This window comes from Phyllobates terribilis, unplaced genomic scaffold, assembly GCF_046119375.1.
Source record: "Phyllobates terribilis strain yellow unplaced genomic scaffold, ASM4611937v1 Scaffold_9__5_contigs__length_417890890, whole genome shotgun sequence".
NCBI classification, from domain to species: Eukaryota; Metazoa; Chordata; class Amphibia; order Anura; family Dendrobatidae; genus Phyllobates; species Phyllobates terribilis.
In genome coordinates, this window is record NW_027362769.1 from 65,034,712 (window position 1) to 65,056,548 (window position 21,837).

At 40.4% G+C, this 21,837-nt stretch overlaps 1 protein-coding gene across 1 annotated transcript in view; it reads right to left on the reverse strand.

The window, feature by feature from the left end:
• Positions 1–5,414: 5,414 nt before the first annotated feature.
• Positions 5,415–21,837, reverse strand: part of TSPEAR (thrombospondin type laminin G domain and EAR repeats) — a 251,202-nt gene continuing 234,779 nt past the window's right edge. The window contains exons 10-12 of the mRNA XM_073646543.1: positions 13,937–14,127; positions 9,791–9,892; positions 5,415–7,318 (exon numbers count right to left, since the gene is read on the reverse strand). Of these exons, the coding sequence (XP_073502644.1) occupies positions 7,165–7,318; positions 9,791–9,892; positions 13,937–14,127 (447 nt within the window). The 3' untranslated portion in view covers positions 5,415–7,164. The remainder of the gene's footprint in view (positions 7,319–9,790; positions 9,893–13,936; positions 14,128–21,837) is intronic.

Consider the following 21,837-nt stretch of genomic DNA (forward strand, 5'->3'; position numbering starts at 1 on the left):
GGCGCTGATAGTACCTTTACCACCAGCAAATAGCACTATTTCTATTCAGTCATGTTAATAAGATATTCATAATCTGGAAGACTATGGGTTTTTCACTCCTACTCTTATCTCAGGGGCGCAAACACCATGCTAGATGTAGACTTTGAAATGCAGGTAGTTAGTTATTCATTGATTTATGCTATGCTTTTGCTAAAATCTAATTTCAAAGAGAAGTTTACAAGTGGAGTTTTTAGAGGAATAGTGGAAGAGAATATGATGGCAAAATCAGACTACACAGGGTTTGTTTATAGTCCGTTACCATGGAGACACATAGATGTGATTGGGAGCTGTACACACAAAACAGTAGGTTATTTTTAAGCATTGCTTTTTGCAAAGTTGAATTCTTTTTTATTTTAGACACATTGGAAAAAAAGGTTGTGAAGGTGGATATATCCTTTAAAGGCAATCTGTCAGCAGGTCCACACCCCACCCTCCCAAACTATTTATATGCACATGTAGCTTTTTTAAAGACAAGTCCAGAAATACCTTTACATAGTCATTCTGTTCCTCCATTACTGATAAATCAGTGTTTGTATTGATCTGCAAATGAGGCTGAAGAGCTATAGTAGATCTGAAGCCTCTAGGACTCCAGCTGTGTTCCCCAACCAGCACCGCCGCCTCCTGCTTGACTGACAGCCTCTATGCTCTGTGTTTTCAGGCAAAGGAGCCTTCAGGGAAGCAGGAGGAGGTGGACCCAGGTGGTGAATAGAGCTGGAGTGGCAGAGGCTTCGGGTCTACAAATAGTTCTTCAGCCTCATTTTTCTATCTATTCAAACGCTGATTTCTCAGTAATGGAGGAATAAACTGGTCATATAAAGATATTACTGGACTTGTCTTTGAAAGAGCAACGTGCAGATATAAATAATTTGAGTGGGTGAAATCCTGCTGACAGTTTCCCTGTAAAAAGGTCCTGCCACACAATATTTTCTCCGCCTGGCTACATGGGGGAATGAACTATAGTATTTTGTGACACAACTAAGACATACATCTCCTACTGTATTTAAACTATGTGTAAGACTAATATTGGATTTGATGAAGGTCACCTGACTATACTGCTCAGATTTTTAAAAGGTCAACTAACAACACTTAAGACTTAATGTGAGAAAGAAATATAACTCACGTGCGATATTCTATTCCAACGGGGCCAAAATTACTTTATGATGTTGTAATGTCAAATTCTGAATTGCTAGCTGCATTATCTTAACCTCGGCTCAGCGATAGCGTGACACAACTGGGACACGACTATGTTTAAACCACACGTAAAAGAAGTATTGGCTTTCACAAAGATCACTCGGCCATGTCTCCAAGAATTTCCAAAGCTCAAATAGGGACACTTAAGACGTGATGTGAAAAAGACCCAAGTCTTTCTGACTTTGCCGTGAACAACAATGAATAACACAGCAGAGAAAGCTAAACACAGACATCAAGTATATTCCTAATATATGAGTTATTCTACAAACTCATTTTAGAAATCTGATACAAAGTACTACAGGGCAGAAAAATGGGCTGCAATCAAAAGGCATAACAAGAGACTGCTGAGCCCCAATGTAATATTTGTAAGGGCCTTCAGCTACCACATGCCAGTGTCCTTTGTGTCCCTTAAAGAGAATCTGTCATCAGGTTTTTGCTATGTTATCTGAAAGCAGCATAATTTAGAGGCAGAGACCCTGATTCCAGTATTGTTTCACTTACTGGGCTGCTTGCTGTCATTTTGATACAATCACTGTTTTATCTGCTGCAGATTTACCAGTTCTCTGAATGCTGAGTTCTGTATAACCCCTCCCACACCACTAAACTGGCAAGTTTCTGTGTTCACTGTGCATAGGCAGAAAGCTTCCAATCAGTGGTAGAGGTGGGATTAGGAGCAGGTGTACTAGTTCGCTAGTGATAATTCCTGCTGATAAAACTGAGATTGTATCAAAACTACAAAAAGTTGCCCAATAAGTGACACATCACTAGAATTAGGGACTCTGTCTCCTTTTAAGCCTCAGAGATGGGATACAAATATTTCCTCTGCACTCCCTATAGCCATACCCTTGATAAAGATCCAGTATAGTTGGAGAGAATGCATATGACGGTTACGACCTCTTATTGAGCTAATTTTGGAAGTGATATACTTGTAGCTGCACATTCCTTATAGCCATTAAATCACAAGCTTTTTGAGCTGATATGTATATTTAGGAAAGCAGCTTACTTCTTCTGAATAATACATTACTTGGGAATTTTAAACAAGGATGTCTAAGTGTATTCAGATAACATCACTGGCTTTGTAGAGGAGCATATAATTATCAAACATACCTTTGGTTGGAGTTTGACCCGAAATCAAACAAAAAAATAAAAAAGCGAATCCTGTCTTGCTCTCATATTAGCTTATTGTGCTATGCAGCTAGTGAAATATGCTTAGTTTTATAAATTCATTATTAATAGAGATGAGCAAAAAGATGAACACTATCCTGTTCCAGCATCCACTTCGATTCTCTTTCGCAGCCAGATAAGGGAGGTGCAAACTTCCTTGGCTGGCACTCAAAATGCCGGCATACCAGGCACTAGAGAAACTTTGCAAAAATCCACATTCGCCAAACTGCGTTTTTTTGTAATTCACTTTTGTGTGGATTCAGCAAAATGCAAAGCTGGCCACCATTTTTCTGGCCAGTAAAGGGTCATCAAAAGGATAAAAAAAATACTTACACTTTCCTCATCGCTCACCTCTCTTGCCCTCCTCCCCTTACTGTCATCCATCTGGTCCTCATCACATCTTCTGTTCCCCACCGCAAGCAATGAAATCAACAGGACTTCTGGCTCTGAGGCCTGGGCTGATCCTGCACATTCGCGCCCAAGATTATGGTGCACATCATGATGTCATGACCTAGTGATCTTTTACGTGCTTGTGCAGAACCTTCCCAGCGCGAGTAGCAGGGATTAGAAGATAAGGAGAGGTCCGAACAGGTGACGGTGATTAGCTGAGGAGCCGAAGAGGTCAGTGGTAAGCAGGGCTGTGAAGTCAGAGTTGTGGAGTCGGAGTCCATTTTGGTGGAGTAGGAGTTGGAGTCAATATAAAATGGACCGACTCCAACGCCTAAAATATATAATAAATTGGGTACAGTAGTTCAATTAGTTCAATACAGTATATGCTGAATATGTTTTTCATAAGAATTTTGAAAAGTGATGAAATGTCCTAAAAATGTCTGTTCTATTCCTGATCTAAGGATTTCGGCTTTTAGTTGAGATGAATAAGTGCTGTACTTTATGTACATGCTTAGTAGTGAAGCTCCCCCTACCAGTGCTGTGGAGTCGGAGTTGGAGTCGAAAGTTGGGGAAATTGAGGAGTCGGAGTCGGTGGTTTGGCTTACCGACTCCACAGCTCTGGTGGTAAGATGAGTATAAGTATTTATTTTTTATTTTATACATATTAGGTTTATTATGCTCTGGGATCTGGAGAGACCCCAAAGCATAATAAGGGACATAGAATTTGGCACATTAATGGTCAATTTACACTTGGAAAAAAACATCTACTTAGCTGGTAATGTATTATTTTGTGGATTCTCCCCTTGCAATCATGCACCAAATACACATTGTGTGCATTTACCCCGACAAGGCGTTTATCCAGATTTTTTGCTTTGTAGCAAGTTCACAAATCACTGATGTAACAGAATGCAACTCATATATGATACCCCTGGGCCACAGAAGAAGGCCCCTGTGAAGGAACAATATGTGGCCCTTTCCAGCCCAATAATTGATCAGAATGCTAAATTTCACCTGCTTTGAAGGTGTAGTGGCCCCTTTACCTCTTGGGCCCTTGTTCGGCTGCACAGGTTGCGCCAATGGTATGTCCACTCCTGACTTAGGTGAATAATGTATTCGGGGTTTTCTTTATAAAAAGTTGAGGAAAAAACGATGGAATCACTTTCAGATTATGTAGAGGAAGGAATTATGGAATCACTTTGTAATTTGCAATTCTAAAACCAATACTGGCACACATTACAAAAAAAGAAAATTAGTCTGCAGTTAAAGGGAGTTGTAAAGACCTTAATTAGCCGTTCTCCTGGTTAATTGAAAGAGAACATGACCTTAATAAGTAAATTGTCAATGAAAACAATTAAAAAAATTATAAAACTCCTTCAAGATGAAAATCCACAATGGAGTATTGCAATAGATATTGGCTGTTCCCAGTCTGCTGTGTGCAAAATTTGAGTCTAATGGGAAAGTTATAAAAAGAAAATATAAGAGTAAACCAAAAAGACGTCAACGATTGAAAACTTAAAGCAATATGCCTTAGAAATTAAAGACGCACAACAGAACAAATGAAAAATAAATAGGAGAAAGAATGTTAACAGAACTAAAAGAAATCATCTAAATGAAATGAGATTTACACAAAGAAAAGTCAAACAAGCAACTAAACAGGAGTTTATCAAAGTTACACCAGACTAAAGAGAAGCAATCATGGAGTGTACATGATAGATGATTCAGCACTGGCCAAGAACATGATGCTGGAACTTTTATCTGTTACCTGCCTGTGTAATGAAACATATAAAAATGTCCTGGAGGAAACAATGTTTCCCCGCTCATTTATAATATGGGATTTCAAGTCAAGTAAAGGGAAGGGGAAAAGGAAAGAAATATCAACTCAATAGCATGGCCAGCAAACAGTTTGGGTCTATATTGCCTTGAACATTTTTGTTTAAAATATTAAATATACAGGGTGGTCCAAAAGTAGGTGGACAGAAAGTGTAATAAGGTTATGAAGGGGGAGATTTATCAAACACTAAATTGCAGCCGCCTGTCTGGATCATCCTCCAATAAACCATGAATTAGACGTGGACGATAAGCTTTCCACCCAATAGATTTCAGGATTGGCATGATAGAAGCTCGTGAAATTCCCAATTCCAAAGAGGCTCTTCTGTGGACTTTTTTGGACTCTGAACAAATGTTTCAGCAACAAGTTGTTTATTATCTTCTGTACAGACGGTTTTGGGTCGACCAGTTTTTGGAGCATTAAGGATGGAGCCAGTGGCATTGAATTTGTCACGAATGCGGTAAATGGTTTGTCTCTTTGGGGCTTGAGTACCAAATGTTTCAACCCAATTTGCTCTAACGGTTTCAGCATTTTGAGATTTCCAATACTCTGTTAAAATCCATCTTCTTTGATCTGTATTTAAATTATTTGCCATTATGTGTTATCTGAAAAGAACAGATTTGAGGGAGATCTATCTGTGAAAACTAGATCTGTGAAACTGGCTCAGTTGCCCTTAGCAACCAATCAGATTCCACCTTTCATTTTCCAAAGAGTCTGTGAGGAATGAAAAGTGGAATCTGATTGGTTGCTAAGGGCAACTGAGCCAGTTTCACTTTACACCATGTTTGATAAATCTCCCCCTTCATAACCTTATTACACTTTCTGTCCACCTACTTTTGGACCACCCTGTATATATATAATCATGAAAAGGCCCATTCTCCAAAGCTAATCTGTCAATTGCTTTTCCAGCTGGCACCCGCATGATGTAGAAAATTGTAAAGTCTATATTTCAAAGAAGCCAGAGGATCAATAAAGTAATAACTGGGTTTTGTTTTAGTTGTTTTTTTTCTCAACATTGATTTTGATTTCTTCCTCAACATTGAGGTATCACATAATTATTTCCTCTACTTTTTTCAAATATATTTACTGAAGACAATTTTTTCCCCTAATAAACATTGTTTTGTGTCATATCTGTGATTTGTGTATTTGCTATGAAGTAAAAGCTGAGAGAACATGTTCTAAGCAATACTGAAACCGCCTGCTCCGAATAATATCATGTAGGACTGGACGTATCATTGGAGCAACCATTGGACCCATTAGCTTAGGGAGCCCAATGTCATCATAAAAGCTGTTTCCTACCATCAATTACATTGCACAACTAAACTTCATAGTCCACATACTGGAGAATTGTTAGAGAGAAAAATATTACAGGTATTTATGATAAGTTATGGGATAAGAGAGGGCACATATACAGTTCTTGCTGAGGGGCCCTGCACTGTCTGTGTCCGCCCCTGGGACTAGTAGAATATATATAAAACAGTTCTAGATCTCAATTACCACAATGCAGTATGGTTGTAAATATAGATCAATATGGTACGTTGTGTGCCAACCTCAGTTTGTCCAAAACTGAACTATGGCACCCATTACACTGTATGATACCATACTGTATCTCCTTATGCCTCATTATATACAGAAACATCCAGAGGATTTTTTTCTATTGTAGTCCATATAAATTCCCAAAAATTGTAGCAATAATTGCTTTATTGTGCAAACCTCTGTAAGGCTATATTCACATCTGTGTTGGAGCCTCCATTATTGGATCAGCAAAAAAATGCCAGACATAATAGCTCAGAAGGCTGTTGTATTTTGTGCAATAAAATGACAAAAATGTGACCAACCCTGTGTAGTCAATAGGATCCCTCGGCTGGTGTCCAACATTTACATATTCCAGAACTATCATTATTTACGTTTTTCTGTTCCTATCATCGAACAAAAGAACGGAAATAAAGGTGAAATGTGAACTAACCCCAAAAACAGTGCTGTACACCATACAGCAATGCACAGAGTGTAGGATTTTATTATATGCGCTTGCAGGCATTCAAAATTATTCCTGATGTAGAACAACTGGTTTTCTGCTATGTACTAGATTACTATAGTGCTATAGCTATATTAATCTCAATGACAGCACCCATGTACACAAAGTGACATAGCAAAAAGCAGCAATAGTTGCATCGCCAGTTATAGATCATTGTCTTAACACCAGCTTTAGGACACGTTCATACATGGCAAATTAGTTGCAAAAAATTCTGTGGCTAAATATCAGTCGCATACATGTGAGTAGAGTTGTTTTTCCTCTCGCATGGAATTCTGCAAACCTTATTAAGATAAAACAGTTCTAGAACATTCTACAACAAACCTGTGACATGTGAACATAGCCTACCACCCTTGCACCCAGGTGATACATCCTGATATTAGGTGTATTTATACATACAGCTTCCTTTAATTTCCATTAATTGCAATGCCTAGAGGATTATTTGATATGCAGTGATCATAAACTGCTTTCCCAAATTTTCCACACAGACTGATCTAATATATTCTCTGCTTCCTAGAATTCATAGTGTCCGCAGCTTCAGTACTCTTGCAGTTGTCTCCTTGGCACTGGAGTACATTATGTAGGAGCCATTGCTGGTTTTAAATGCTTCCCAATCTCGACAGCCATAGGTAGGCAAGTAGTGGACAGCCACAAATCCCTCATAGCCCTGCCACCTGTAAAAAAAATGGTAATTAATAGCAATAATAACATTTGTGCCCACAATAATGTAAAGATCTTTGCCTGAATAACAAATGGTTGTCACCCCAATCAATTGTATACAAGTAACATGTAATGTAACCAGGGTTTGATATCTTTATTGTGGCCACAAGATGGGGGCTTGTTCTACTAAACTGAACTTTGACCACCACATGGTATAGCCATGAGACATATCTTCAAATGATGTTGTGTTATGAGGGTGTAAAACTGTTTAGATCCTTAGAATTATTAAAAGTTGGGTCACTGCACACCAGTTATATGGCTCCGTATCGTACCAAGTCATAATAGGGTTTCCATAAAGCTTAAAGTGGTTCTCCAGGAAATAAAAAAAAGCAACTAAAAGAAATATCATTAGAAATAAATTCAAAATACTTTTAGTCAAAAAATTAGCAAATCAAAATTGTTTTGTCTTAAGAGGTAATCACGATAGAATTAAAAAGTCCACCACCTAATCACACTGACATAAACCTGACCAAGAAGGTTAACATGACAGGTGTATGTTAGTATGTGCATTAGTAATTTCCACTTCTGTGACCTGGAGAAAAGTTATACCATGTACTAATATTCTGAATATATTGGACTGCGATGCCAGCAGTCTCTTCTTACCTTTGCACCTCTGGTATTTGCAGTGTTAGATCAGAAAGACATGCTGGACAGCAGTTTGAGCAGCCTTTACTTACATCAGCACCTCTGTTGTCTCCAGTATTAGAGCAGATAGACAAGGTGTACAACTGTGTGAGCAGTCTCTTCTTACCTTAAGACTCCTGGTATATCCAGTATTAGCTCAGATAGACAGGGTGGACAGCAGTGTGAGCAGCATCTTCTTACCTCAGCAACTCTGGTATCTCCAGTATTAGATCAGAAAGACATGGTGGACAGCAGTGTTAGCAGCCTCTTCTTACCTTAAGACTCCTCTTATTTCCAGTACTAGAGCATATAGACAGGGTGGACACCAGTGTAAGCAGCCTCTTCTTACCTCAGCACCACTTTATTTATTTTTTATTTATTTTACTCATTTATATAGCGATCTTAATTCCACAGCGCTTTACAGACATTATCATAGTATTAGATCAGAAAGACATTGTGCCTCCTCTTACCTTAAGACTCCTGATATCTCCAGTGTTAAAGCAGATACACAGGGTGGACAACAGTGTGAGCAGCCTCCTCTTATCTTTAAGACTCCTGGTATCTCCAGTGTTAAAGCAGATACACAGGGTGGACAGCAGTGTGAGCAGCCTCCTCTTACCTTAAGACTCCTGGTATCTCCAGTGTTAGCGCAGATACACAGGGTGGACAGCAGTGTTAGCTGCCCCCTCTTACCTTAAGACTCCTGGTATCTCTCTCCAGTGTTAGAGCAGATACACATGGTGGACAGCAGTGTGAGCAGCCTCTTCTTACCTCAGCACTCCTGACATCTCCAGTGATGGATCCAAAAATTCACTGGGAGCACATCTACCTACACATAAATATAGGGGTGGAGCTTCCTATTGCACATGCTCATAAGTACTTGTCCTAACATTCTAGGACAGAATTCTGTAAGTGTAACAAGATGTTGGCCATTTTAATTTTACCTCCCTAGACAAAACAAATGTGATTTTCTAATTCAAATTATTTAGGAATTTATTTACAATTACATTTTCTTTATTTTTTTGTTATATTCTTTTAGAACCCCTTCAATGAGATTTCTATTTTTTTGTGTTTTTTTTTTCCATATGAACAAGACAGAAAAAAAAATTGTTACAGACATATTGATTTCCATTTGTATAGAGGTTTTCTTCCCAAGAAGATATGTAAAAATCTGTACAATTCTATACTAAAGGAGTTGTACATTCTAGGCTCTGTGTACAGGGCTATGGTATGTGCTCGGTACTTTAGAGTTCCAGAAATTCATAGGCAATCTGTAAAAATAGGGCACCATTTGTCCTTGTCTTTAAAAAATTAGATGTGGTGAATTTATTAATGCATAAAAAAGACACAAAGTATTGTGATTGCAATTATCAATCTTTTACAGTTCAGGGACCTCCTGGATCAGCGCTGCTCCTCCCCTCCAAGTGTTGGGTCCTCTGGCAATCTTGTGACATTGTTTATGTCAGGTGAGCCCTACAGTCTTCATAGTCCATCAGACATTGTTTATGTCATCTGAAGGCTGCAGCCCATCAGCAGCCACTGATAGGATACATCATTCATGTAACATAAACAATGTCACAAGATTGCCAGGGACACAAAGCACAGAGCGGCACTGGCATGGGAAGTAAGTATATGGTGTTCTTATTTGATTCACCAAACTGGAGATGTTTAAAGGTGGTGTCCATTAGTGGGCTAACCCTTAAAAAAAAACTACTCCATAAAGCTGTTACATATGGTTATTTCAGTTCAGTACCAAAAGATCAATATATATTTTGGAGAAATACAGTCATCATTTTACTTACCGATAGATAACACTGTTGACAGAGAATGAATTACCATCATAAGAATTTGCCACAACTAGGAAATAGTCTTCTCCAACTGTAAAAAACTCCCAGTCAACGGCACTGAAAGAAGGAGGGGATCTTATGAAAAGGCCTCAGCTACTTATTTTACAAGGTTCAAAGACCAATAATGTTAGATAATACAGATTAAAAAACCTAAAAAGATGAACTGGGATATAAGTTGGTGTTTACACTGGCCATTAAACAGATAAAAGCAAAGATAAAAACATAATAAGCAAATACCCTGCAGTAATAAATAAACAGCAATAGTGTATGAAAATAATATAGGGTGCTTAGTTGACATAATTTTGATCAAAAAAATGTAAAAGCCAACCCACAACGTCACAGTGACCCTATTTGGGACGGTCCTAACCTTTTCGTTTGAGCAGACCATTACATTCATGTAGTTCATCATGGCTCCATGTCCACTAGCTGGGTCTGTCCTACTCAGCCCTTATCCACATGCACGTCACTTGACAAATGATAAGGTTTTAATATTAAAGGTTAAGACTGCCCTGATTAGGGTCACCATGACGTGGTGGTATGGCTTTTATGTTTTTTGATCAAAATTATGTTAACTAAGTACCCTATATTATTTTCATGCACTATTGCTGTTTATTTATTTATTTACTGCAGAGTATTTGCTTATTATGTTTTTATCTTGGGTTTTGTCTAGATAATACAGATGTAGCATTTTTTTAACTTGACGCACATACCTCTATACAGCAAGATATCTTTATGCAGAAAGGTACAACTTGAAATGTTCAATGGCTTGTGTTGTGTTAAAAGGAACCTAAGATGTGAAAAAATACTACTAACCTGCAGAGATTGGGTTAATCTGCAGGTTAACAGGGTTCAGAAGCCAAGTGGCCGCCGCACTGAAAGCCCAGCTAGTGGGAGGAAATTACCCTTATTCTTCCATGCAGCCTTGGGCTTTCAGTCACAGAGGCGCAGCTTCAGTCACTGCTCAGTACATAGTGAACAGCGGCTGACACTCGCTGTCAGTCATAGTTCAGGGCTTGGTTACAGCTGCTGCTCACTATGTACTGAGCGGTGACTGAAAGCCAGAGGCTGCTGGGAACAAAACCGTTAATTTCCTCCTGTCAGCCAGGCTTTTAGTAAGGCGGCCGCACTTCTTCAGAACGCTATTAACCTGCAGATTAAACTAATATCTGCAGATTAATAGTTTTTTTTTAATATGACAGGTTCCCTTTAAAGTACAGCAGGGAATGTGTTTTTTTTATTAATTCTAAGCTGTTTTGTTTATTTAGGTACAGATTTTTCTCTGTGGATTTCCATGTAGATTCTGGCAAAATTGGTGCCATATTTTTCTGCAACAATTCCTCTATGTGTGGCTGTGCTGTACATACTTATAACAAAAATGGCCATTTTATTTATCTGGGCACCATTTACCTGCCCTATTATCAAACTTATTGTTGGGGGGGACATTAAATCAGCTAGTCAAGACTGTATTAACACAAAAATTGCTGACTGTCCTACAGCTTATGCCAAGCCTGGGCAAATTACAATCTGCTGGCCACATCTGGCTCTTTAGCTGTTCCTGTCTGTTCGTGGACTGTGATAGCTAAAGGGCTGAAAATCAAAATCAGGTGACAATGCTAGCAGCATCACAGACTGCTTGGGCGCAGTGTGCACTGCACCTGTGAGGGCGCACAGACCTGAGAACATGTGACTTTGGAGAATGGAGGGAAAGGCAGAGAGAATGTGAGCGAGAGAGAAGAGAGCAAGAACTGGAACAAGACAAAAAGTGGTAGGAGAAAGAACGAGAGCGAGATTGTGACAGAAATAAAGACAGAGATAGAGGCAGAGACTGATACTGTGATAGAGACAAAGATCGTGACAAGGAAGAAGGTATGGGAGACATCATAGTGGGGCTGGCAGCTGATCAAGATATGTCTATGCCTATTATATATAACGGGAACCTGTTCCCAACCACTATTAACCTACAGATATGTGGTTGATTTGCAGTTAATAGTGTTCTAAATCGTGTGGCTGCCACACCAAAAGCACAGTTACCGGGAGGACATGTCATTGGGGTGAGTCAGCATGGCTTCAGCCATCGCTTCTACTCTGAGCGGCAGCTGTCAGCACACCCTGGTACACTGACTGACAGTGACAGCCGTCTCAGCAGTGTATCATTGAACAGACAGTTATCAGTCAATGCACCAGGGTGTGCTGACCGCTGCCACTCACTGCATGAGCGGTGACTGAGGTCACGCTGACACGCCCCGATGACTCTGGCTGCCGGGAGCAATAAAGTTCATCTCCTATCCGTAGCTTGGCTTTCTGTGTGGCGGTCTACCAGTTTTAGAACACTATTAACCTGCAGATTTATCCTATATCTGCAGGTTAATAGCATTTGGGGACAAGACAGGTTCCCTTTAAATATAATAGGCATAGACATGAGCGGTGACTGGAGAAGCGATGGCCGCTCCTCTATGACTGAAAGCTGGAGGCTGGCCGGAGGTATAAAGTTAATTTCCTGCCGGTAGCTGAGCTTTCAGTCTGGCGGCCACTTAGCTTTGGAACACTACTAACCCACAGATTAACCGCACATCTGCAGGTTAATAGCAGGTTAAGGGGTATTCCCATCTCTAAGATCCTATAACAATATGTAGTAGGTGTAATAATAATACTATTAGCAAATACCTCCAATTTGAAATGTAGTATAGTTCTCCTGATTTGCTATGTAACTTACCTCATGTGCAGGCATTGCAGTAGCTTTGGTATCCATATTTACGACCACTAATATAGTGACAGTTAGTTAGTTGCTAGTGAGCGGTCATAACCATGGATACCTAAACTACTGCAAAGCTCTGCACATGGGGTAAGTGACATAGCAAATCAGAAGAACTATACTACATTTCAAATTGGAGGTATTCGCTAATATTATTACTATACTACATATTGGGATAGGATCTTAGTAATGGGAATAGCCCTTTAAGGCTAAATAATGTGAGCAGTATAATTTATTGCTTTGTATAAACTTTTTAAAAAGCAGTAAATTATATAGTTTTCATTAGCTGCCACTGGTAATAAGACATGTTACAGTAAGCCTTACCATAAGGCAGGTTTCACACGTCCAGTACTGGAAAAATCTGTACCGGAGATATCCGTGTGCCGCATCAGGAGCACACGTACCGGCGTTTGGGAATCAACGGTACAGTTAACGCTGTTCCCAAGTGCCGGGTGCTGAACGCTGCCCTCATCATAGTCCCCAGCCAGCCCTGCGATCAGCACCAGCAGGGACAATGATGAGAGTAGTAGTGTCTGCTCTCACAGTGTCCACCTGTAAAAAATAATAAAATAAAAAAAATCCATATACTCACCTCTTCTAAGTGTCCCCTGCTGTAATCCTCTGACCGCTCAGTGCAGAGGAGCCAGGAATAATGACTCCTGCAACGAGCGGGCCCCGGAACTGCACTGAGCTCAGTGAGGTTCAGGACACTGCTCGCTGAGCGCAGCTCCAGAAATACTGATGAGTGAAAGAGCCCTAATATGTATTAGCAGTAGCTACTAGTTAACTTACATTATTCTGCTCAATATTAAATGCTAAAATAATAAGGGCATAATTAGATTAAGCCTATTGGTGCGGCCTCCCCAACAGTCACATTTTTTCATGTGGCCCCTTGGGAAAATGAATTGCCCACTCCTGGTTTACACAAAATTGCTAGCAATCGCAATGGCCACTTGGACTAGTCCTGGCAGCATCTTCAGTGTAAACCTAACATTGAGATTGAATATAACCCTATTAAATGGTGGGAAGTGGATATTATTAATATGCAGAAAAACATCACACTCCGCACAGACTAATCCTTGCCTGTCACAGTCCTTTAAAGATAATCCTAGAAATGCGAGCAAAATAATCCAGCCAAATCTCACCACTTGAGCCATAGTTGTTACTTTAGAAATCCTTCTACATAATCATGGAACAGACCAGCATGCAGCACCTACCTAACAATGGATAGCAGTGCCATGAAGTGAATAATTTGGATTAGAGGTGATTGTCACTATATTTCTTCGGTGACCTCTAGTTGAAATTGTATTTGCACTTCTTTTATCCTAAATAGCCAGAACAAACATTACCTGTAAGTGAGGATATCCTGGTACTTGACAAACTGTTGTGCCGTGATGTTCAGCTCATAGATAGTGGAAATGATGGCGTATTCTTCAGTTTTTTGCATTTTTATCCCCACGGTGTAATTGTGACTGTTGGCCACAGCCAGAAAGAATCGGTCTTTTATTCTGAAAAACTCCCAGTCTGATGCACCGAAGGTCTGAAATATCAAAAGAAAGATGTAAATCAGTGTAAGGCTGGATTATTGATACCAGAGGATATATAAAACTGGGTACAGATTTACAGGGTTTGGTGTAATTTTTACATAAAACAAATCTGTCACCAGGTTTTTGCCACCTAATCTGATAGCAGCACAGTGTAGACACAGGGACCCTGATTCCAATGATGTGCCACTTACTGGGCTGCTTAGTGAAGTTGTGATATGATAAAATCATTGTTTTATCAGCAGGGGATTATCACTAGACGACTAGTGAACCTGCTGTTACATAGTCCTTCATGAGTTCTGTATAACTCCACACCCACCACTGATTGTCAGCTTTCTGCCTATGCACATTGCACACAGAAAGCTGCCAATCAGTGGAGTGGGTGGGGTTATACAGAGCTCAGCATTCAGAGTACTGCTAGATCTGCAGCACATATAACAGTGATTGAATCAAAATAAAAGCAAGCAGCCCAGTAAGTGACACATCACACGAATCAGGGTCTCCACCTTTACAACATGCTGCTCTCAGATGGGGTAGCAAAAACCTGCTGACAGATTCCCTTTAAATGCATGTCTTTTTCGTCAAAAAATATTTCTAAATTATTTTTAATTAGAAATGTTCATTATTTTACTTTTATGGCTCTTTATTTTCCTGCAAATTGCTGGCTGCAAAATCAACTACAAATCATTCAGTGAGCTCATTCTGCTGAGGAGTTTCTAACTTTTTTATATGTAAATTGCCTCTATAGAGAGGAAGAGGACTTGAACTCTAGTACCACCTATTGGAAGCAGCAACGACTTGTTAAAGGATTTATATTGACTTTTAGGATTGCTACTTCCATTAGTTAGTAACAGGGTTCAAGTCCATTGCCTCTCTGAAGAGTCAATTTGCATATTTAATTTGCATAGCCTTTAAGTCTCCTTACACTGATATATCAGGCATGTCACTCTCCACAATGAGAGACATTACCCCTTAACTTTCTATCTGTAAGTGTGCTGATTTGTGACCACAGACCACTTCACAGGTGAGAGGAACATTTATATGGTCATAAAACAGCTGAAAGGAGTCCAGATAAAAGGCAGATAAAAGAGTTACAAAGTCTGTGTCAGATCGGGAACACTGACAGATTCTTAGTTCACCCCTCAAGGACAATGTGAATTTTCATTTTCATGCATTCTTCTTTTTCCTCCCTTTCTTCTGAGAGCCATAACTTTATATTTTTCTGTCAACATAATGGTATTAGGGCTTCTTTTCTGCGAGAAAATTGGTAGTTTTAAATGACACCGATAATTTTATAATATAGTGTAGTGAAAAAAATCCCATTGGGTTGAAATGGTTAAAAAAATCCAATTCTGCTATTATTTTCTGGGTTATGTTTTTACGTTGTTCATTGTGCAGTAAAAATGACCTGGCAAAATGATTGTTCATGTCAGGACTACTATGGCAATTCCAAACCTGCATAGTTTTTTTTCTTTAAGAGGTGGAAAAAAAATATGGAATTTGTAAAATGAAAAAATTTGGTTTGCGGCACTTTTCTCTGAGACACATACTTTTTTTGACGGACCTGTGTTAGGGCTTATTTTTTCTCCACGCTGAGCTATCAGTTTATTGATACCTCTTTGAGTACATATCATATTTTGATCATTTCTTATTGTATTTGTGGCCACTATATTCGTTTATTTATATATATATATATATACAGTACAGACCAAAAGTTTGGACACACCTTCTCATTTAAAGATTTTTCTGTATTTTCATGACTATGAAAATTGTACATTCAGACTGAAGGCATCAAAACTATGAATTAAAACATGTGGAATTTTATACTTAACAAAAAAGTGTGAAACAACTGAAAATATGTCTTATATTCTAGGTTCTTCAAAGTAGCCACCTTTTGCTTTGATGACTGCTTTGCACACTCATGGCATTCTCTTGATGAGCTTCAAGAGGTAGTCACCGGAAATGGTTTTCACTTCACAGGTGTGCCCTGTCAGGTTTAATAAGTGGGATTTCTTGCCTTATAAATGGGGTTGGGACCATCAGTTGTGTTGTGCAGAAGTCTGGTGGATACACAGCTGATAGTCCTACTGAAAAGACTGTTAGAATTTGTATTATGGCAAGAAAAAAGCAGCTAAGTAAAGAAAAACGAGTGGCCATCATTACTTTAAGAAATGAAGGTCAGTCAGTCCGAAAAATTGGGAAAACTTTGAAAGTGTCCCCAAGTGAAGTTGCAAAACCATCAAGCGCTACAAAGAAACTGGCTCACATGAAGACTGCCCCAGGAAAGGAAGACCAAGAGTCACCTCTGCTTCTGAGGTTAAGTTTATCCGAGTCACCAGCCTCAGAAATTGCAGGTTAACAGCAGCTGAGATTAGAGACCAGGTCAATGCCACACAGAGTTCTAGCAGCAGACAAATCTCTACAACAACTGTTAAGAGGAGACTTTGTGCAGCAGGCCTTCATGGTAAAATAGCTGCTAGGAAACCACTGCTAAGGACAGGCAACAAGCAGAAGAGACTTGTTTGGGCTAAAGAACACAAGGAATGGACATTAGACCAGTGGAAATCTATGCTTTGGTCTGATGAGTCCAAATTTGAGATCTTTGGTTCCAACCACCGTGTCTTTGTGCGACGCAGAAAAGGTGAACGGATGAACTCTACATGCCTGGTTCCCACCGTGAAGCATGGAGGAGGAGGTGGGATGGTGTGCGGGTGCTTTGCTGGTGACACTGTTGGGGATTTATTCAAAATTGAAGGCATACTGAACCAGCATGGATACCACAGCATCTTGCAGCGGCATGCTATTCCATCCGATTTGCGTTTAGTTAGACTATCATTTATTTTTTAACAGGACAATGAGCCCAAACACACCTCCAGGCTATGTAAGTGTTATTTGCTAAGAAGGAGAGTGATGGGGTGCTACACCAGATGACCTGACCTCCACAGTAACCAGACCTGAGCCCAATCGAGATGGTTTGGGGTGAGCTGGACCGCAGAGTGAAGGCAAAAGGGCCAACAAGTGCTAAGCATCTCTGGGAACTCCTTCAAGATTGTTGGAAGACCATTTCCGGTGACTACCTCTTGAACTTCATCAAGAGAATGCCAAGAGTGTGCAAAGCAGTCATCAAAGCAAAAGGTGGCTACTTTGAAGAACCTAGAATATAAGACATATTTTCAGTTGTTTCACACTTTTTTGTTAAGTATATAATTCCACATGTGTTAATTCATAGTTTTGATGCCTTCAGTGTGAATGTACAATTTTCAAAGTCATGAAAATACAGAAAAATCGTTAAATGAGAAGGTGTGTCCAAACTTTTGGTCTGTACTGTATATATATATATATATATATATATATATATATATATATATATATATATACACTGCTCAAAAAAATAAAGGGAACACTGAAATAACACATTCTAGATCTGAATGAATGAAATATTCTCATTGAAAACTTTGTTCTGGACAACAAAATCACACAAAAATCATCAATGGAAATCAAATTTATTAACCAATGGAGGCCTGGATTTGGACTCACCCCCAAAAGTAAAGTGGAAAAACACACTACAGGCTGATCCAACTTTGATGTAATGTCCTTAAAACAAGTCAAAATGAGGCTCAGTATTGTGTGTGGCCTCCACGTGCCTGTATGACCTCCCTACAACACCTGGGCATGCTCCTGATGAGGTTGCGGATAGTCTCCTGTGGGATCTCCTCCCACACCTGGACTAAAGCATCCTCCAACTCCTGGACAGTCTGTGGTGCAACGTGACGTTGGTGGATGGAGCGAGACATGATGTCCCAGATGTGCTCAATCGGATTCAAGTCAGGGGAAAGGGCGGGCCAGTCCATAGCTTCAATGCCTTCATCTTGCAGGAACTGCTGACACACTCCAGCCACGTGAGGTCCTGCATTAGGCGGAACCCAGGGCCAACTGGACCAGCATATGGTCTCACAAGGGGTCTGAGGATCTCATTTCGATACCTAATGGCAGTCAGGCTACCTCTGGCGAGTACATGGAGGGCTGTACGGCCCTCCAAAGAAATGCCACCCCACACCATTACTGACCCACTGCCAAACCGGTCATGCTGAAGGATGTTGCAGGCAGCAGATCACTCTCCACGGCGTCTCCAGACTCTGTCACATCTGTCTCATGTGCTCAGTGTGAACCTGATTTCATCTGTGAAGAGCACAGGGCGCCAGTGGCGACTTTGCCAATCGTGGTGTTCTGTGGCAAATGGCAAGCGTCCTGCATGGTGTTGGGCTGTGAGCACAACCCCCATCTGTGGACGTCGGGTTCTCATACCACCCTCATGGAGTCGGTTTCTAACCGTTTGTGCAGACACATGCACATTTGTGGCCTGCTGAAGGTCATTTTGCAAGGCTCTGACAGTGCTCCTCCTGTTCCTCCTTGCACAAAGGTGGAGGTAGGGGTCCTGCTGCTGGGTTGTTGCCCTCCTACGGCCCTGTCTACGTCTCCTGGTGTACTGGCCTGTCTCCTGGTAGCGCCTCCAGCCTCTGGACACTACGCTGACAGACACAGCAAACCTTCTTGCCACAGCTCGCATTGATGTGCCATCCTGGATGAGCTGCACCCAACTTCTGTGGGTTGTAAAGTCCGTCTCATGCTACCACGAGTGTGAAAGCACAACCAAAAGTGACCAAAACATCAGCCAGAAAGCATTGGCACTGAGATGTAGTCTGTGGTCCCCACCTGCAGAACCACTCCTTTATTGAGTGTGTCTTGATAATTGCCAATAATTTCCATCTATTGACTATTCCATTTGCACAGCAGCATGTGAAATTGATTGTCAATCAGTGTTGCTTCCTAAATGGACAGTTTGATTTCACAGAAGTTTGATTTACTTCGAGTTATATTCTGTTCTTTAAGTGTTCCCTTTATTTTTTGAGCAGTATATATATACATATATATATATATATATATATATATATATATATATATATATATATATATACAGTACAGACCAAAAGTTTGGACACACTTTCTCATTTAAAGATTTTTCTGTATTTTCTTGACTATGAAAATTGTACATTCACACTGAAGGCATCAAAACTATGAATTAACACATGTGGAATTATATACTTAACAAAAAGGTGTGAAGCAACTGAAAATATGTCTTTTATTCTAGGTTCCTCAAAGTAGCCACATTTTGCTTTGATGACTGCTTTGCACACTCTTGGCATTCTCTTGATGAGCTTCAAGAGGTAGTCACCGGAAATTGTCTTCCAACAATCTTGAAGGAGTTCCCAGAGATGCTTAGCACTTGTTGGCCCTTTTTGTCTTCACTCTGCGGTCCAGCTCACCCCAAACCATCTCGATTGGGTTCAGGTCTGGTGACTGTGGAGGCCAGGACATCTGGCGTAGCACCCCATCACTCTCCTTCTTGGTCAAATAGCCCTTACACAGCCTGGAGGTGTGTTTGGGGTCATTGTCATGTTGAAAAATAAATGATGGTCCAACTAAAAGCAAACCGGATGGAATAGCATGCCGCTGCAAGATGCTGTGGTAGCCATGATGGTTCAGTATGCCTTCAATTTTGAATAAATCCCCAACAGTGTCACCAGCAAAGCACCCCCACACCATCACACCTCCTTCTCCATGCTTCACGGTGGGAACCAGGCATGTAGAGTCCATCCGTTCACCTTTTCTGCGTCACACAAAGACACGGTGGTTGGAACCAAAGATCTCAAATTTGAACTCATCAGACCAAAGCACAGATTTCCACTGGTCTAATGTCCATTCCTTGTGTTCTTTTGCCCAAACTTGTCTCTTCTGCTTGTTGCCTGTCCTTTGCCGTGGTTTCCTAGCAGCTATTTTACCACGAAGGCCTGCTGCACAAAGTCTCCTCTTAACAGTTGTTGTAGAGATGTGTCTGCTTCTAGAACTCTGTGTGGCATTGACCTGGTCTCTAATCTGAGCTGCTGTTAACCTGCGATTTCTGAGGCTGGTGACTCAGATAAACTTATTCTCAGAAGCAGAGGTGACTCTTGGTCTTCCTTTCCTGGGGCGGTGCTCATGTGAGCCTGTTTCTTTGTAGCGCTTGATGGTTTTTGCAACTGCGCTTGGGACACTTTCAAAGTTTTCCCAATTTTTCAGACTCACTGACCTTCATTTCTTAAAGTAATGATGGCCACTCGTTTTTCTTTACTTAGCTGCTTTTTTCTTGCCATAATACAAATTCGAACAGTCTATTCAGTAGGACTATCAGCTGTGTATCCACTTGACTTCTGCACAACACAACTGATGGTCCCAACCCCATTTATAAGGCAAGAAATCCCACTTATTAAACCTGACAGGGCACAACTGTGAAGTGAAAACCATTTCCGGTGACTACCTCTTGAATCTCATCAAGAGAATGCCAAGAGTGTGCAAAGCAGTCATCAAAGCGAAAGGTGGCTACATAGTAACATAGTAACATAGTTTGTAAAGCCGAATAAAGACTTGCGTCCATAAAGTTCGACCTGTTAGTTCTGTAATTGCTAAAGTTGATCCAGAGGAGGGCAAAAACCCCAAATGATTTAGCCAATCTTCACCTGAGGAAAAATTCCCTCCCGACTCTGAAACCAGCAGTCATAATAAATCCCTGTACCAACCTACTATTTTATTTTATTTTTAAGTATATGCTGAAATCTGCCTGGTATCTAGAAATGCATCCAGTCCCCGCTTGAACTGGTGTAGTGAATCTGACATTACCGTCTCCTCACTCAGTGAATTCCATATTCTCACTGCTCTTACCGTAAAGAACCCCTTCCTATGCTGGTGCTGAAACCTTTTCTCTTCCAGTCTTAGTGAATGCCCTCTTGTTACCGTAATATCCCTCCTTTTGAACAAATCCCGGGCAAGATCTCTATACTGTCCCCTAACATATATGTACACATTTATTATGTCCCCCCTCAACCTTCTCTTTTCCAGGCTGAATAGTCCTAGTTTTGCCAACCTCTCTGGGTATTGCAGTCCCTCCATTCCCTTTATTAATTTTGTTGCCCTCCTTTGTACCTTTTCAAGCTCATTTATATCCTTTCTATATATTGGGGCCCATAACTGAGCACAGTATTCCAAGTGTGGTCTGACCAGTGCTTTGTACAGTGGAAGAACAATGTTCTCATCCTTTGCAGCTATACCTCTTCTGATACATCCCATTACCCTGTTTGCCCTTACAGCAGCGGCCTGACTTTGGGCACTCCAATTTAGTTTGCTATCAATCAAGATGCCCAAGTCCTTCTCCATCTCTGAATTCCCCAATGATTTCCCATTCAGTGAGTACTGGTGACTTCCATTTTTCCTTCCCATATGTATGACCTTACATTTCTCCTCGTTAAACCTCATTTGCCATTTAATGCTCCACCTACCCAACTTATCCAAATCCCTCTGTAGGTCTGCACTGTCCTCTTTTGTATTAATTGTTTTATATAACTTTGTGTCATCTGCAAATATTGATATTTTACTATTTATCCCGTTGACTATGTCGTTAATAAAGATATTAAATAACATTGGGCCTAGTACAGACCCCTGTGGTACCCCACTAGTGACGCTTACCCAATCTGAGAATATTCCATTTATAACCACCCTCTGCCTTCTATCATTTAGCCAGTTAGCTACCCACTTGCAGACATTTTCCCCCAGCCCCATCATTCTCATTTTGTATACCAACCTATTATGTGGCACGCTATCGAACGCTTTTGAGA